Genomic DNA, 18476 nt, shown 5'->3' with positions numbered 1-18476 from the left:
GTTGGAGTCTATTTCTGATAAAAGCAGACAAGATCAAAATATATTTGATTGCTGCGCTGCCTTTGATTCCGACTTGAAAGTCCTCGAGAGTGAGCAGCTGCCTTTCAGTGTGTTTTTGTAGCGTGACACCGTCATCATCATCACATTTCGATGACCACTTCTCTCCTCGCATCCACTTATCACATCCGTCCACTCCATCCTGCTATCATAATTCCTGTTGTCCTCACACTCTTGTTTCCAGGACCGGAAACTGTCCAAATCCGAACGGCAGCGCTTCAAGGAGGAAGCCGGGATGCTGAAGGGCCTCCAGCATCCCAACATTGTCCGCTTCTACGACTCGTGGGAAGGGCCATGCAAGGGCAAGAAGTGCATCGTGCTGGTGACAGAGCTCATGACTTCGGGCACGCTCAAAACGTGAGTATGGTGATAGGGACTGAGACTATTTTTTAGAATAGACCTTGAGGCTAACTAATACCTGCTAGCACATTTGGGTTCATTAGTAATCTGTGAATGCATTGCTTCATTGTACAGCTCACAAAAAAAAAAAAAAAAAAAAGGCTGCACAATGTTAGGCATAAAACTGTTGCATCTGTTTGGCTGCAAAAGAAAAATCGACGTGTCTGTGGTCGTCATTGTCCACGCGTCGAACACGTGATAGGTCTACAGAAGCACGGGAGGCCATTCAATGCGATTTCACAATCAAAGGCAAAATGAGGGGCGGGCGGGTTGGGCAAGCGCCGTGGTGCATGGTGGGACACGGTCCCACCTGCCAGATGCTGCTTCTGCTGCAGATTCCTCTCATTCCTATCAACCGGATAGATAGACAGACAGAGGCAGGGAGCAAACGAAGCGTGCCGAGGGGGACAACGTGACGACGTGACGCGTGGATGAGCACGGTGACAGTTACAGTTCAGCCAGGGTGCAAGAGCGGAACAATCTAAAGAGGCATGAAAACATCATTTTACGATAGGGAAGCAGTTATAGTCAACTTGTAAGTGTCACTGACACGAAAAATGAGCCACCTGTGATTACAGTGACAAGCATGACAAAGCTTACAAGGGCGATAGTGCCCCCTACTGTACACTGGAGGATTTCCATTCATCCTACAAATCACTAAAAGTAAAGAAACTGTTGAAATTTTCCAAAAGATGAATGGCAATAAAAATTGCTAGCAACATCGCTAGTGAAAAAAAAGTTGCTATTTTAATTTTGACACATAAAGTGGATGTACAATTTGTCTTTGCAGGGCAAATATATTTAAACTGCTGGCCAAATTTGGCCCATGGGCCAAATGTTTGATACCACCGCATCTTAAAAACCCCACAGCCAGAGGTTATCATGAAGCAAAGAATGCAAATATGTCTGGACACTTGGATTACTTTAACATTGTGCAGAACCCAGAGAAGAATGTAAATGTGGAGTGGTTGTACACTACATTATGTTGGCTGGAATCCAAATGGAACGCTCTTAAAGAAGGGGACCCTCATGTGCAAAAGTGTTGGGAATGATGACTGATAAGGAGCATGGGAATATTGACTTCTACATGAGAGCCCTTATCTATGTGTGTGACCGTGTGTGTTTTGACGATGTTATGCAGTGGTGCCTTGAAATATTAGTGATAACAGCAAGCAGGAGGAAAATCCATAATTTATGTAAATCGATTTATTTGTATTTTATTGCTATCTGGAGTAAGTAGCACAATATACACTGAAGTGAAGCAAAAATGTAGCAAAAACTGATTAGTTCTTTAGATTCTATGGTAATTGTTATGATAATATATAGACTAAGAAAATTGACGAGGCTGGAACGGATTAACAGCATTTCCATTTATTTCAATGGAGAAAGATTCTTTGAGTGGTTTGCGTCAAGGCAGCTTTGTGTGTACCACACGAGTGCATGGGGGATTTTGAAGCAGCACTTAGACTGGCTCTCATGAGAGTCAGAACTTTTATCCAATTCTGAATTAGCAAGATCAAAGTTTTGGCTCTTTGATTGCATAAGGGAAAAATTTGATTATTCTGCCGCGTGACAATTTCAAATGAAAGATCCTTTACCTGCATTATATCTAATCTAGAGTGTCCAAATAAATCCCTTTGTATCCAACTAGACTTCAAAACCAACCTGAAAATCCAGCAAACCTAATAGACATTCAGGTTGGGACTTTTTCTGCTGATCCTTATCGCTGACGTCAGATTTTTTACAGAGCTCTCCATTTATTCCGCAGCTACCTTAAGCGCTTCAAGGTGATGAAGATCAAGGTTCTGCGTTCGTGGTGCCGGCAAATTCTCAAAGGCCTCCACTTCCTGCACACCAGAGCGCCGCCCATCATTCACCGCGACCTCAAGTGCGACAACATCTTCATCACTGGGCCCACTGGCTCGGTCAAAATCGGCGACCTGGGCTTAGCCACGCTGAAAAGGGCTTCGTTTGCCAAGAGCGTCATAGGTAGGATCTGATGACCCCTTGACCCCAGACCCCTTGGACAGCCAAGACTTGTCAGTTGATTCACTAATAATGTACCCTTAATTTGAAAAGAAAACTATACTCTTCCTGTCACTAAAGTCTGGCGTGAAATGCTAACGCCCCCTAGTGGCAACAAATTAGATTCGCTGATCCCCGCAGAAAAATTGTATTTTCTCATCTGCTGTGGTCAGGTACTCCAGAGTTTATGGCGCCGGAGATGTACGAGGAGAAGTACGACGAATCTGTGGACGTCTACGCTTTCGGGATGTGCATGCTGGAGATGGCCACCTCGGAGTACCCCTACTCGGAATGCCAGAACGCCGCCCAGATCTACAGACGAGTCACTAGCGTGAGTGTTTGGATTCATTTCTGATTTAAAAAAGGAAAAACAAGTAAGACAAATTTAATACAAAATACAATTTGGTTTTAATTTAAATACGAATCTAATCACATCGTTCTGCCCAAACACACCTGCCTAATGTCATTTAGCCATATTAAAAATCGCAATATAGTCAGGTCTTAACAATCTCCCCCGTTCTTCCTTCCTAATGATAGCCGGCATGACATTTTTTGGCAAAACAACCAGTTGTGCTATTTTTCCAACACACCCCGGGGGTGCCGCTCTCGTCTCACCCGCTAATTGACACACACACAACCCCGCTTGTCCTGACCAGACGTGTCACCCCGATTAACCTCTTACGTCATCACTAAAAAAGAAGCGACCCAAAAAAAAAAATTCAATTTGGCAGGAAGTAATGATGTTATCCACTTTATAACCTAGCACCAGCGCCATTTTGTTTTGGAAAAAAAATACATCGGCCTAACCGAAATCACCACGGGCCTCATTTTCAAAATTAATCTCGATTGTTAATCCAAAAATGAAAGCCACTGTTACTTTCTGAATTTTACGTCATTGCCTCGTCCTCTAATCCTGACCGAAAAGTCGCTTCCCCTTCCCTCTGAGCATTCCTTACCTCCAATCAGCCTCATAAAAGCCCGCTTTCTCCCCCTTCTCATCTGTCATACCTAATAGCATTACTCCCCCCCTCCCCTCCCCTCCCCTCTCCCACCTCACCTCCCATCAGTCCTAATGTTGTTTGGCCCTGGAATCTTGCCGTGTGTTTATGGGTGACTGTGAAAGGGAGTGGAAAAAGTGGGGAGTGGAAAAAAAAAAAAAAAATCAAAAACAGCCAATGAGAGGAAAGATGGGGAGGTGGCCATTTCATTTGCCGGTAAACACTTGAGACACTTTTTGAGTAAAAGCTAAAACGTCTCTTGGTACACTCAAGGTAAGTCACTCAATATTATTTTTTAATATATATTCCCTGATTTGGTCTCATTCATCAATTTGTCAAATATTTTAACAGTCCTAACAAACCGCTTGACTCTGCCATTAATTTAAATAACAAAGCCCGCATTCACGTTCACCTGATGAGACTTATATAAGTCTCGCATGACTTTGCAAGTAAACATCAGGAGAATTAATTCACTTTTGTTTTTATCTATGGCGCTGTATGGGACATGATAGCATCGCTAACTTCAAATTTTTTGATTGAGTTTATTTGTATTGTCACGCAGGGAGTGAAGCCAGGTAGTTTTGATAAGGTGGCCATTCCTGAAGTGAAGGAAATTATCGATGGCTGCATCAGGACGAACAAAGATGAGAGGTGATTTTTTTTTTTTTTCTTCAAGGATTGATAATGTTGTGAATGCCAGTGTGCTTTTTCCTCTGCTGCATTTGTTTGGAAGGATCTTTCAGAATAACCTAATAGTCTCTTACCCCCCCGCCCCCCTCCCTCCCCTCCCCTTCAAGATATGCTATCAAGATCCTGTTAAACCACGCGTTCTTCCAAGAGGACACCGGAGTCAGGGTTGAGCTAGCAGAGGAGGATGACGGGGAAATGATCGCCATCAAACTCTGGCTTAGGATAGAAGATGTCAAGAAGCTCAAAGGTAAGATTTATTCAAATGAGAAAATTTGATATGAAATATATTTGATAGCCGCTAAGCTACTCGTCGTCGTATTTCCAGGAAAATACAAAGACAACGAAGCCATCGAGTTCTCTTTCGATCTCAACAAGGACGTTCCCGAAGATGTGGCTCAGGAAATGGTATCAGCTCAAGCGGCTTTGGGGTCCCAGTAAGAGGGAATTACAAATGTCGCCGATGCGTTTAGGTCGAGTCTGGCTATGTGGCCGAGGGCGACCACAAGACCATGGCCAAAGCTATCAAGGACCGCGTCTCGCTGATCCTGAGGAAGCGAGAGCAGAGGCAGCTGGTGCGGGAAGAGCAAGCGAGGAGGAAACTTGAGGCGGAACAACAGCAAGAGGCACTTAAAGTATCACATACACAGGTGGGTAGTAAAAAATAATAAATATGGAGAGAGAAAAATATATATATATGTATATATGTGTATAATTATATAAAAGTAAATGAAAATAAATACAAAAAAAACAAAATATATATATTATATATAAAAAATATGTCTAAATACATATATATATAAAATATTCATATATTCATTTAAATTATCCTAACAAGACATTTCAAACGGCTGTAAACACATTAATTCCATTCATTACCAGTGTTTTTTTTTTGTTTGTTTTTTTTTTTTTTTTTTGCCAGGCGGAGGTTGAGGAGACTGAGGCGGAACAACCGCATCACTATCAGCAGCTGGGAATCTTGCACGCAAGTAAGACACACACACCCAACGCTAATTTGACGACGCGTGATACTCGGACATTATATTCAATTTGCATTTATCGCAGCCGAAGGAGCCGCCGACAGCGGTCAGGGTTCCTCAATTTTCTCCAGCGACTGCCCCCAGCTGGGTCAGCTGACCATGTCCTATAGCGGCCCGCCGGCAAGTCAGCCTCAGTCGCAGAGTCCCTACTCCACAGCACCTGGAGGTGGCACCGCTCAACAGCAGCACCCGGCTTACGCTCAGCAGGCGCAACCAATGGTGAGTAACGTTTGGCTAGCTTACCTCATGCGTTGTCGCGTGCTACGTTTGGAGTGGGATCACGATTGAAGTGCTTGTGAGTGGGATTGCGGTTTGAAGCTGAACATGTTTTTTATTATTTTTTTTTATTTTATCAGTCACAAAAGGACGAGCAGAAGGTTTTAAACTCCTGGTCGCCCCGCATTTTATCTCTTCTTTCCTTCATCCAGCCTCCTTGTTTTATATTATCGGCTGATTTTGTAGTCCAATGTGATTTCATCTTTTATTTTTACTACTTTAATGTCACATTTATCATGTTTTTTTTTTTTTTTTTGTCGTGTTTTCATTCACAAAACTGTTGTTTTTTGTTGACACTGCCAGACCCACCGACTATTTTCTTCCCTTTCCCAAAAAATGCCCATTGTTGTCGGGCAGAATACTCGCAGCTTTTGAGGAATTACAAAACAAAGTGTTGGTTTCCACCCGACAATAATTTGATGTACTTTACGCTCATTTTGTTGTTTATTTATCTACATTTCGTTTTGTAGCCTTTTTTAAATTTAAATTCCAGCTGAGTTTTATTTAATTTCTTGTCATTTATGTTGACATTTTGTTGCTGTTGTCTTTGCGTCTTGTGTTTCTTCCCCCTTTTCGTCCTCACCCCCTCCCCTGCCGTCCCGCAGCCTGCGTCCCGCCGCCGTCGATGCCGTAGCATGTCCGTTTGCGTCCCCCCCTCCTCCTACTCCCTCACCCCCGCCCCCCCGGCGCCGCGCCCCAAGCGGCCCTCCACCCCTCCGCCAGACCTCTCCTCCTCGCCCTCCCTCGCCGGCGCCTCCCCTCGCTCGACCGAGAGAGACACGTTCGCCGTGCGACTCTCCAAAGCCTTAGAGACGGTGCTTCCTCTTCACTCCGCCCCCTCGCTACCCCGGGCAAGGCAACGCAGGGCCAGCCTGCCCACCCTCTTCTCCAGCCCCGTAGGTTCAAAGCTCTTTGGTCCCGTTCCGCCACGTCTTGGTGGCGAGAAGCAGAGAGTTTGCTCGAAAGAGATAACGAGGCATCATGTGCCACAACGTCTCCTTTTGTTGCCTCTCTTCTTCTGGATTGTGTTAACTTCAGATTGACTAGCCAGTACGAGCACTCGACTTTTGAGTCGATACCAAGTACCGATACTACTAGTACTTCATAAGATGAAAAATGCCAGATAATTTTAAAGGAAGACAATATTTCCCAACATATAATTTTTCTTTACAATTATATGTCATTAATGGCACTTCTCTATCCTAATTTCTACTTCCTAATAGTAAAGCAACCACTAGAGGGCAGAAGATACTGGTACAGCAAGTACCGATACCTTGAAATAAGGCTGTTTTGGGTAGCGATACCAAAACTTGCAGTCGGTATAAGCCTAGCCCAAATTTTCTGAGTCAAGATACATCAGCTGATTAATTTTGAGTGAATGTTTCACCTCCTAGCATCACTCATTCCTGTCCTCATGTTTTTTATATATTTGATGCTCGTCCGTCGCTTATTCTCTTCTTTTGTCCTTTGTAATATTTTCTTCTATGCTAACCACATCATTTGGCTTCCGGGGGCTCTGTTGTTCAGAGACAATACTCTTTGTTGTTTCTTTTTCTGTCATTCCTAAACCCGCTGTATCTCATTGTCGCAGCAGCATTCAATGGCGCACTCCTACAGTGGCGGCGCGAGCGCAGGAGGAGGAACAGGGGGGAGCGCTGCTCTCCCGACACTGCCAGACCCACCGACTATTTTCTTCCCTTCCATCCCCGAACGCCCCGTTTCCTTCTCGCCTCCTCCCACCGGCCCCCCCAAGGCCTATAACACGCAGAGACGCAAGAGCACGTCGATCCTCGAGGCTCACACCCGCCACTTTCAGCCAGCGTACCCCCGATACGGGAGCAGCCTGCACCCCTTTGCCGGCATGGAGGGTGTGGACCCGCCCCCGCCCTCTCTCTACATGGTCAATCCCAGTTTCGCCACAACCGCTCAGAGACTCGGAGTCGGAGAGCATTTGCATCTGGCGGGGCACTCGGAACCGACGTTCTACGGCTACAAGGACATGAGGGCAGAACACGAGGAAGTGGTGAGGAGGCTGAGTTTGAACCAAGCGGCCTTACTGGACCATTACGAAGCCATGGCGTACGGCGGCTACCCGATGACCGCGCACCAGCTCGGCCTTTTGAGTTTCCACCAGCAGAGGCAAGCAGCTGCCGCAGCTGCCAGTTTAGCTTATGATTCCGGTCCTCAGCCGGGCTTCTTGCACCCTCACATCATGCAAAGACTAAGCGCGCACAGTCCGGTACCTCCGCCGGGGCCTTCCATGAGTCAATCCGCCGGTTGCCCTGTTTCCTGTTCATCCACCGACACGCAGCACCACGCGTCATCTTCCGCCTACCCGATGTCGGCTCCGCCAATCATGCCCGATGCGGCGCCATCTACTGGTAGTGTCTTTGACTACCATTTAGCCGCCGCGGCTGCCGCCGCCGCCAGTGACCCAAGTCTCCTGGCGTCAAGACTGTACCGAGCCCGGAGAAGCTCCATGGATCTCCCGCTGGAAGAAAACACCCCAACAGGGTCCGGCGGCTCGGGTTCGTACCTCCGACTCCAGCCGGTAACGGAGGAGATGTGTTCCTACGTCAGTCCAGAACTTCCTTTACCACCGGGAAGTCTCTTCCTCCATCACGCGGGCCTAAACGTAAAAGACCGAAGCCCAGAACCTTCCAGTGACTCCCTCCCATCCTCCGATGCCGGAGAATTCCAATCGCCTCCTCCTTCGTCCTGCCATTTCGATTCCTCGGCCGCTCGATCCATCCCGCACCCGTCTTCGGCTGTATTCTGCGATTCCACAGAAACCCAAGCGCATCCGCCGTCCATGCAGAGTTTTCTCCCTCCCACCCCGGCTTCCGACCTCGGCGCATCAGCGGCCCAGCCGGAGTCACTCATTCCAAGTGCGTGGGCCCGCCACGGAGGGGTGGTCCCCTCCCAGCCCGACATGACGTACCATGAGTCATTGCTGGCCTTGCAGGCCAATAACCCCGCACTGGTACTGAGTTCACATTTTCAACGTTCAAGTCTAAAGCCATGGGTCCAATTATATTATATCAAAATTCTAAAGCCCACTAGATTATAAGTCAATGCACAGATCTATTTTTGGAAATGTCCATATAAGGCGCATGGTATACCGGGTTATAAGTGCACCATCTATTTTTGGCCAAAATTAAAGGATTTTAAGCGCGTCTTATATTCCGAAAAAGACTTTTTTTTTAGGACCGGTACACCGTGCAACGCTATTCCAAATTCCAACTTTTCAAAATAGACTAAATCTCGTATACAAATAACTGATACGGTAATTTGACCCATGAGCAATTCTTGTTGTACCGGTACCCTCCAAAACCCTCCGATCATGTAGTAAAGGTTGTCAATTTAACCCCCCCCCCCCCCCCCCCCCCCCCCCTTCAGTCGCTCAGATGCTACAGAGCACATTTCAGATGTACGTTGTGAATGTCTCCCGAAAATTTACAACAATCAGTGGGACATTCATGTTCGCTTGAGATTTGCTCTGTTGTGTACCAGCTTTGTAAACAACCTAAGCCTCCTTTTTTTTGTGTCTTATATGAAGTAAGTAGTATTTTGTCTGTATGTTCATATATGTCCATATATGAAGACAACATGTGTTGTTTGTACGGGTATCCCATTCATTTGGTATACTTGAAAATTACGCGCGTACAAATCCAAAGTCGTTTGCTTTAATACAATTTATTTACCGCTTCATGAGATGTGTTAAGTAAAATTAAATGGCTGTGTTTTAATGGTCATTAAGCTGCAAGACTTTGTTGATTTGTGCGGACAAACACACTAAAACATACAACAAATTGACGGAGGCTTAGGTTCAATAGTGAATTTTTTTGTGATTTTTTTTTTTTTTTTTGTACCACTTCGATTCATTTGTTTGTTTGTTTTTTGCAGCTTTCCCTGTTTGTTATTACCGTCTTGAATTTTATTTTCCAGCTTTGTGTCATACTGCTTCGATTCAGTTTATTTTATTTGCAGCTTTCCCATTTGGTTATTACCGTCTTTTGCAGGGTTCAAAGGTCACAGCTGCAACTCGTCAAACCCTTAGAAAGCTGATAGGATCTGTGTGGTATTCATCGTTGTTTTCATTTCTGTTTCTGTTGTGCGATTTTTTTTTTTTTTTTTGTCAGTTGTATCCTTTCTTGTCCGGTTAGTCAACGTGCCGCAACTATACTTGTTTAAGCTCCCGTCTTGACAAGTATAACGTTGTACGCAGCCTTCTAAGGGTATTTTATTTTATTTTTTTTGCTTTGATAATCCCAATTTGAATATGACTGGCATGTTACTCATGTGACATTTGAGTACAAAGGGTAAGAAAAAAGGAAAATAGCATTTTGGTTGTTTTTCATGTGAGCGTAACCCACGCTTAATATTATTGCCATTAATTTGCCAACTGCATGAAGACGAATCCCCGCCTAACGAGCCTAACCCCCGAGTTTTGCGAACGCTGCGTAGTTTGATTATCTCGGACCATTTCATGTGTGCATACACAAGAACGGAATGTAGACTAATAGAAGTACCTTGCGTTTGCACTCATGTATTTTCCCATCGGGAAGCCATCCACAAATACTAATTCCTGTTTTTTTTTTTGCTTCTCTTTTTAATTTGGCAAATGTTAGGTTTCGAGCGCCCAGCCCACCCCGGGATCCCCGCTGTTAGCCCCGGCGGCTTCCCAGCCCGGGACCACCCAGCAGGTAAGCAAACTAAATCTCCTTCTTTATCTTCTGAAGGCTTCAAAGAATTGCTCTCGACAGGTGGGTGTTTCTATCCAGTCATCGGTGACATCATCAGCCCAGAGCCCCGCCCATATTTCCTTGCTGCAGTCGCAGGTACACTCGCACGTGTTCCTCATCCAGCATATTGACTTTAATGACATCACTCACATGAGCTTTTTTTTTTTTCTGCATTCCTCGGCATGCCACCCGTGTCGGGTTTGTGTCATTATCTCGTGTGTTCAGTCATGTGACCTCAGCCCATCCCCAAGTATCAAACGCATTTTTTTTCTCTACCAAACTCCCCGAGCGTTGGTTCAGGTAACCTCGGTGGCGCTGTGTGTGTGCTCCTCCGTTTCCTACATGTTCCTTCAGTCCACCCTCTTCCTGACTTATCTTTCCTTTTCTGTCTCCTCTTCCTCCTTTTCCCGGCTCCTCCTCACCTCAGCCCGGTGCGAGTGCTCCCGCAACCACGTCGAGCCGCGCTCCTTCGCCGCCCCCTCCCGTCACCGTGCCGACAGCGGCCGTGGCCTCCCCTCCCTGCCCGCTGCCGCTTCCTGTCCCCTCTCTCCCCGCGCCCCCGTCCCAGCTGTTGGCCACCACGGTGCCAATCATCAGTATAGTCCCCGCCCCTGCCACAGAAGCCCCTCCCCAGGTACAAGGCGAAAATGGACCTGCTCCCTGAGGTTCCGAATAGAACCCAAACCTTTAGCTGTGAATTGTTGACTCCCCCAAATGTGTGTGTATGATGTAACGACTGGACGATTAAGAAAAAGAAAGATTTTTATGATATTAATATTAATATAATAATATATTAACATATATTATTCTATTTTTTATTTATTTACTATTATTATATTATTTTATTTTTTATCTATTAATATTTTTATTTTAGATTATAATTTAAAGATTATTATTATATTATTATTTAAGATTATTTTTGTTGAGATTGAAATCAAATTCACAAACCTTGGAAACTCTGCGTAGTTCTGCATGTTCAATCGTTTTTTTTTTCTTCCAAAATCAAAACCCAGGTTGAAATTTTGATGAATCGTCCAGCCTCAGTGTGATGATGATGTATATATTTTTTATATTTTGACTCGAACGCTTGCATTTCAGTCTGTGTCCCAACCCTCGGACCTTTCCCACTTCCAGCTGCTGGCGCCCTTAACCCAAGCATCCATAGAGAGGTAATAATAGACGCTTTATTATCCTGAGCACGATTACGTACCCGTGCATATTTTTATTAGTTCTCTGACCCATTTCAGCGGCTACTCTGAGGCTTCTGGCCTCAGCGACGGCAACGAGGGAGGAGGCGGTGGTCGTCACGAAGGCCGCTCCACCAAACGACACCAGAGACGTTCCGTGAGAAGCCGGTCGCGGCACGAGAAGTTCTCCAAGGCCAAACTCAACGTTTTAAATGTAATAAGATTCAAAACACTCCTTTGTGCCAGGTTCTTCATGTTTTTGTGTCCATGTGAAGATATCCAACCGTGGCGACAGAGTAGCGGAATGCCAGCTGGAGACTCACAACAGGAAGATGGTCACCTTCAGGTTCGACCTGGACGGAGACAACCCGGAGGAGATCGCCCAGATCATGGTATGACTCATCAACACTTCCTAACAACCTATGCCGGGGGACCTAAAAATCGCCGTCATGGTCTCCAGGTCCAGAGCGAGTTCATCCTGGAGAGCGAGAGGGAGTCATTCATCGAGCAGGTCCGGGAGGTAATCGAGAACGCCGATAAAAAAGGCCTGGAGAGGGACACAAGCGGGCAGGTGAGTCCAATGGCGCGTCGTTATGCAGTCGATCGCGATTAATCGTGTTGGATTGGCTTCCAGATGAGCGGTGACACGGCCCAGCAGAATCTGGCGATATCAATCCCCATGCCAGGTGATCATCATTAATCGGAAACAAAGCTTTGTTACTTGGAGATGCACAAACAATTTTTGTTGTTGTTTTTTTTGTTTTTTTTAGACACGGCACCCAGCGCAACAGGACAAGTGGTCCACTCAGCCGGGCGCAAATTCATCGTCAGCCCCGTACCCGAGGCCAGAATCAAGGAACTGAGCTTTCCGACCTCTCCCTTACCTTCCCGTGCAGCTTCTGTTGAATTAGGTGAGCATTTTATCGATTTGATTGATGAAGCTATTATTTTTCAACCAGCCATAAGTCACAGTTTGTTTTTTTTTTGTTTTTTTTGGTGGCTCAACTCAAGGTTTGGAGTTGTCAAAATCGGCGGGAGCTGTCAGCTTACAGCAAGCCTTCTCGGAGTTACGACAGAACAAAAATCAGTTGGATCCTGGACCAAGCACCGCCCCCGCCTCCATCCACTCCGCCCACCCTCCAGTGTCCACTCCGGCGGGCGAGGCTTCAGATGGCGTTGCCGCTCCAACTTCAAACCAGGAGCCCTCCGATGCGTCTCCTATTTCTTCTTCTGCTGTGGTGAATCACTCCCAGGCGTCCATTTCCGCTTCGGTCTCGGCCACTTTACCCCTCACCGGTGTCTCCAACATCCTCTCGACAATGCTCGCATCCCCTCCCCCCTCCGTGGTGACCTCGCCCTCCTCCAGCCTTCCGGCCAGCGAACCCCCCCTCGACCATCGCTCGCTCTCCCCCACCTCGTTGGCTTCATCCAGCTCTTCCTGCGTCCTCCCCGCGCCGCCGGCGTCCTCCTCCTCCAACGTTTCTTCAGTGCAACCCACCATGGTGCACTCGCAGCCACAAATAACCGCCCAGCCCGGGCAGACGCACACTCACTGTGGGGAATGCGACTCAAGGTGAGTTTTATCGGCGATCCGAAAGTCAATTAGGTTGAATTTTGGTGATATTCCCCTCCTAGGTGTGACGCCTCCATGGAGTGCCAAAGCAAGCCGGACGACATTCAAGCTCTAGAGAAGAAGCTGCGCTCGCTCTTCATGGATCTCGGCGGAGGGGCGGTTTCCCCTCAGGGGGACTCACCGCAGGCCGACGCCAACTCAGCAGGCGGGACCTCCTCCCCGTTGGGCACTCCCGCCACTTCTATTGGCTCCGGCCAGACGGCCAATACTCCTCAGCCTCCCACCACCCTGGCGCTGGGCTCGCCCAGCCCCGTTCAGGGGCCCAGCACACCTAGCTCCACTCCTGCACCTGCACCTGCAGGTACAGCTTTTTGATGGCCGTCCTCAAATTTCTCATTCACTGATATCATTTTTACTATTTCCTCCAGCAAACTCTGCCGCCACCTTTGGCCAGACCACTCCATCCAAAACACCCTTGTCTAGGGTACCGGTGAGTACCTTTGAACTGCGTTCAAATTTCCAAAATAATAGTTCTTCACCGAGGATAAAGAATATATGCATACCAGTATTATTTTATGGCATGTGTTTGCGTGAGTAAATATATCGTCGGTATAAAATCGTCGCACAATGCTATTCATTAGCCACTCGACAGCGTTTTGCATTGTATGTTAGCATTAAGCTAAATTACCTTGTTAGCGGAAGCCTTTTGGTTGTTTTTATTACACATTTAGTTGTCTTTATTTTATGATAAGTTTGACACCCAACCTCCACCACTGAGTTTTTCTTGAATCTGACTAAAACTGTCGGTAACCCTGCCAATTAACATTTAAAGGAAATGCTCACCATGTATTAACACGTTTCCTCACAACTCCTTCTGCATGCAAGTTCACTGACTTTTTCCCCCCCCCCCCCGTCTTCAAATCTCATCTCTCCCGCTTTCCACTCCGGGATTAGACCAGTTCTCCTTCTTCAGAACTCCCGGCGTTCCTCCCTGGACCATATCTCACTCAGGTGTTGTTGTTTTTTTGCTGCTATTTAAGAGTACCATTCATCTCCATCATGTCTTATTGCTTTTACTAATGTTGAATGTTTTATGAGGATTGCTGCATGGAGGATGCTGAGCAATAATCAGTGAGGCTGGAAAGAGCAATGACGTCGTTTCAAACTGACAGATTTAGTGCAAAAGAAGCACTCGCTGACAAACTACCTGAGACACAATAGACTCTTATCCCCCAGACTGTTTTGTTGTGTCTGTGACGGCCGATGTCTGTCTAAAAATAATTTTCCCTTCAAGCGCCAGAAGCGCGCTCAATAAAAATGTGGGAGTCGCTGACATTCACTCGCTGCCTCTTACGAAACTCCCGCGGGCGAAACGTGTCTGCTTGGATTAAAATGACTTGACTGCAGTTAAATTTTACTGCGCTTTGAATGATTTATGTCTGGAGGAAAAATTGAGTTTATCTTAGATGTACTTCTGTGTTTCTACGGAATTTAATGCAAATGGAATTATTCCATTCCCCTAAAAAAAAAAAGTCATGCGAATAACTCAGCCGTCAATGGCAGTGAATGAGTTAAGAAAAAATCTCACTCTTAAATTTATATAGACGTTCGATTGAATTCAAAATAGTCGTCTACAAGCAAAACAAATTCTCTAATTGTGTTTCTGCAGTCCCAGCAGCCTCTGGAGGATCTGGATGCTCAGCTGAGACGAGCCCTTAGCCCCGAAAATGTCCCTATTAGCACACCCACTCAGGTACACACACGTGTTCCACATTTTATACACACACTTTTAATCATTTGTGTCCTCCATGTTTATTTTAGGCTTCCCAGGTTGCTCCTCTGGTGGGACAACCAAGTATGTATAGCAACTTGCGATCTCTTTCACGATTGCTATTTCATTATTTTACGTGTTGTTTAACTTTTAGCTTCTTTATCTCCAGAGGAAGACGCCTCCGCTGCTGCTCCTCAAAGTGGAATCAAACTCGGGAGATTTCAGGTTTGAAGAGCTCCAAGAAATCATTTAACCCAGTTCCTGGTTCCACGCTCTTATTTTTTCATTTTCCCCATCTTTGCGAAGGTGTCGCTGTCCACTGAAGAGCCTCCAAAGCAGTGCCCAACCTGCACGGAATCCTCCTCCACCACTTCTTCTTCATCCTCCTCCAGCACTCCCTCGTCATCGTCCTCTTCTAATCTCTCCAGCCCGGAGAACACGCTGCACAAGGGCTCCTCGCTCAAAGTGAGAGGAGCATCAGGAGATGTGGTCGATGGACTTCCTAGAAAAATGATAGGCGAGTCCCAACGCCCTTCCCCTCTGGCCTCCCCGTGCCTCTCGCCTCCCACAACCATCGGACGCTTCCAGGTAGAAAACTTTCTTCTGGGTTCCTGCATGTCATTCAAATGCATTAAATGTCATATGATATAGAGAAGAATGAATTCAATCAAAACAGCAATGGTAGGCCGCTAGTTAGCATTAGGTTGCTACCGCTAGCTTGCTACAGGACACTCCTTTGAGAGTGGGTAGGATGTATGCCCGGCTAGGAATGTACGAGTTCCTCGTAAAACACTAATGCCACCTAGGGGCAGAAAAATGTCCTCAACTTACATCTAACTTAAAAACGTACATGTCTGTATTTTAATACAGGTCACCACCAATTCTGAGGCTAAAGTAGGCAGATTTGCCGTCAGTCGAGCCCAAGAGCAGAGCACCGAGCCCGGGCCGAGTCCACCACCCGCTGCCCAGGCGGCGGCCGCGGCGAACGGACCAGCCAAGCCCAACCCCCTCCCAAGTCCAGACACTGCCCGCAAAGTTTCCATAGCAAGTCTAAACAGCGGCAACTCCTTCAACAACTCCTACATGAGTAGCGACAACGACTCGGAAGACGAGGACGAGGACTTTAAGAAGGAAATCAATCGTCTCCGAGAAAAGTGAGGCGGCGGCAATACGGTTCTTGTGGAGACTGACTAACTCATCATGTTTTCATTTTTTTTTTTTTTTTTTTAAATTCCACCAGACACTTGAGCGAGATTCAGGCCCTCCACTCGCGGCAGAAGGAAGAGATTGACGGTTTGTTCACCAGGCTTGGAAAAGTAAGTGACACAAGTGAATTTCGTAGATTAGCAAAAAGTTTCTAGACCAAGCGATGTCTTGGGCGTAGGTTCCTCCACCCACCGTTCTTCCTCCGGTCATCGCCTTGGCCGGTAGGCGGAGGCGACCCACCAAGAGCAAATCCACAAAATCGTCCAGGACCAGTTCCTCGCACGGCAGCAAAAGTCCACTTCAGCCAGGTGGGCCTCACTACTATTAAAGACAGTTCAGAGTGGGTATAAAAAATCCACACGCCCTTGTGCAAATGACAAGCTCAATAATTTCAACACTTTTTTTGTAGTTGCGTAAGTGTGCACACCCTCTCATAGACTGAATATGGCTGCGGTCCTGCTGAAGGATTCACATTTTATGTTAAATGTCATTTAAAGTTCAGCTGTTCAGGAATGCTTTTGGAATATATTCTTCATTTGTTAAACAGGGGTGTGTAGACTTTTTATATCCACTGTAAAAAAAATTTGCCAGTGTATTTTCAGTCATTGCAAACTTTTACGTGATGTACCGTTATGTGTTTACGTGTGTCCGCTTGGTTTCCACGTGCGCGCGGGTGGGCGCTGCTGCCTCCAGGCTCCAAGCTTGAACATTTCTGACTGCCTCCCCCTGTCTGTTTTCCTGCGTGTGTGTCTGCGTGTGTGTTTTGGACACCTGCTGTCTGTGTGTGCGCACAACCCCCCTCTCTCCCCCGTGCCGCTCACCCTGCCTCCCCGCCGCCCTCCGTCGTTTCCAGGCAGCACTCTGGCGGACCAGAGCGTCCCGGCGTCATGCCCCGCCCAGCTAGCTCAGTTAGCGGCGGGAGGTTTAGCGGAGCCCGGCGGCGACTTAAGCAGCGAGCGGCAACTCAAAACGGCTCCCTCCAGCGACATCCTGTGTTCGGCCTACACCAGCTCGGCGGCGCCCTCGATGCCCAGTTTGTGCGCTGCCACCCCAGGTAGGCTCGAGGGGAAGAACGTCTGCGCTCGCCATCTTGGCCTCGCAAACAAACAGCACGCTTGTGTGTCGCGACTCACTCGAACACGCCGCTCACCTTTCCTTTCCTGTGAGTTCTGTCTCTTTGCAATAACTCCAATGTCTTCTCTGTCCCATCTCTCTTTTTGTTGCACTCTTTATCCCCCCCCCCCCCCCCCCCGCCCGTCCCTCACCCGGCCCGTCTTCATCTCCTCACTCAGGCTGCGTAAAGTTCAACTGGGGTTCCGAGCGTTTGGCCTTGAAGCCTGGCGGCAGGAGGACGCGCTTTCTGAGTACGCCCTGCTTGGCTCTTTGTGTGTACCGCTTTCATTTCTCTGCCTTCCTACATGTCTCTCCTCTATTTTGCCTTCATGTACAATCATCACGTTCGAAAAATCACCTTGTGTGTCGATTTTTGCGACGACACAAATTGACGTGACAGTTTCGCTCGGTTATAGCATCATTTTGGAATGCATTTGACAGTCCGGACTGGACTTTTTTTTTTTCTTTTTTTTTGTAGGGAGGCTTCAAATTTGCTTCATGAACCAGTTGTTTTGGTCTTACATTGAGTGGAGAGCATACTGACTTGCCATTGATTTAATTCCTTTTAAGGCAACAGTGCCATCTAGAGGAGGCAAAAATACAACTGGTTCATGAAGCAATTTTGAAGCTTCATTTTCTCATCACCTGAACCGAAAATTGTGTTAAAAAAATTGTAGTTTACTGACCATTATCTTTCTCAGTAAGAGTTTTTCTGTCAACAAAAGAATAATCATGTCTTTGATTCATTTGGGGATTTTAATTGTAAACTCTCTTCCAATCCTCCCATTCTTGCTTTCTGGGTGCCGTGCAGGGAAGATGGTGAAAAAAGTCTGCCCCTGCAACCAGCTTTGCAGTAACTATCTCTCTTCTTGTTTCTTTTCCTGCTCTTCCCTTTCGCTTTCCATCCATCCTCGCGCTTGCTTTATTTTCCGTCATGTCAGCCGGCGTGAGCGTCGCAACTGGTGGTTAGCTTGACTAAAGTGCTTGAATTGACTTCATACATGCATGTACCCGTGAGTTAACCTTAAATGTGGCCTCATTCTCTTACCATTTAGAATACATTACCCAGAATTCCATGCTGCGTTTTTCATTTTGTGTAGTTTAGTTTTTAAAGATAGTCTATCATTGTGACATCTCACTACTTTTTTTGGGGGGGGGGTCACAGGGACCAATAGCACCAATGCAGTGAGTGGTTCCGGCCCCCTGTCTCAAAGCCAGGGGGGCTCCCAGTGTCTCAATATGTCAGCCCCTCACCAGCGCAAAGGGACGTTCACTGATGATCTTCATAAATTGGTGGACAATTGGGCCAGAGACCTTTCACAGGTCATTTTTTGTTGACTCTCCCAAGAAAGCATAGAATGGTGTTATAATGCATTTTAAGCCATGATTTTATTTTATA

At 46.7% G+C, this 18476-nt stretch overlaps 1 protein-coding gene across 1 annotated transcript in view; it reads left to right on the top strand.

Moving 5' to 3' along the window:
* Positions 1–18476, top strand: part of wnk1b (WNK lysine deficient protein kinase 1b) — a 35679-nt gene that overhangs the window by 14336 nt on the left and 2867 nt on the right. The window contains exons 2-35 of the mRNA XM_068649606.1: positions 242–414; positions 2225–2445; positions 2655–2812; positions 4042–4130; positions 4277–4416; positions 4495–4574; positions 4640–4816; positions 5089–5155; positions 5232–5425; positions 7074–8465; positions 10114–10188; positions 10249–10323; positions 10655–10861; positions 11326–11396; positions 11475–11628; positions 11690–11806; positions 11875–11985; positions 12049–12100; positions 12185–12326; positions 12415–12987; positions 13050–13348; positions 13416–13477; positions 13942–13998; positions 14657–14740; positions 14809–14842; positions 14928–14983; positions 15065–15346; positions 15629–15912; positions 15999–16074; positions 16143–16272; positions 16818–17018; positions 17257–17349; positions 17889–17930; positions 18243–18400. Coding sequence (XP_068505707.1) covers positions 242–414; positions 2225–2445; positions 2655–2812; positions 4042–4130; positions 4277–4416; positions 4495–4574; positions 4640–4816; positions 5089–5155; positions 5232–5425; positions 7074–8465; positions 10114–10188; positions 10249–10323; positions 10655–10861; positions 11326–11396; positions 11475–11628; positions 11690–11806; positions 11875–11985; positions 12049–12100; positions 12185–12326; positions 12415–12987; positions 13050–13348; positions 13416–13477; positions 13942–13998; positions 14657–14740; positions 14809–14842; positions 14928–14983; positions 15065–15346; positions 15629–15912; positions 15999–16074; positions 16143–16272; positions 16818–17018; positions 17257–17349; positions 17889–17930; positions 18243–18400 — 6126 coding nt within the window. The remainder of the gene's footprint in view (positions 1–241; positions 415–2224; positions 2446–2654; positions 2813–4041; positions 4131–4276; positions 4417–4494; positions 4575–4639; positions 4817–5088; positions 5156–5231; positions 5426–7073; positions 8466–10113; positions 10189–10248; positions 10324–10654; positions 10862–11325; positions 11397–11474; positions 11629–11689; positions 11807–11874; positions 11986–12048; positions 12101–12184; positions 12327–12414; positions 12988–13049; positions 13349–13415; positions 13478–13941; positions 13999–14656; positions 14741–14808; positions 14843–14927; positions 14984–15064; positions 15347–15628; positions 15913–15998; positions 16075–16142; positions 16273–16817; positions 17019–17256; positions 17350–17888; positions 17931–18242; positions 18401–18476) is intronic.

The sequence above is a fragment of the Syngnathus scovelli genome, chromosome 22 (genome assembly GCF_024217435.2).
Source record: "Syngnathus scovelli strain Florida chromosome 22, RoL_Ssco_1.2, whole genome shotgun sequence".
Lineage (NCBI taxonomy): Eukaryota > Metazoa > Chordata > Actinopteri > Syngnathiformes > Syngnathidae > Syngnathus > Syngnathus scovelli.
Note: the sequence above shows the minus strand (reverse complement) of the source record. Positions and strands in the feature narration are given on the sequence as shown.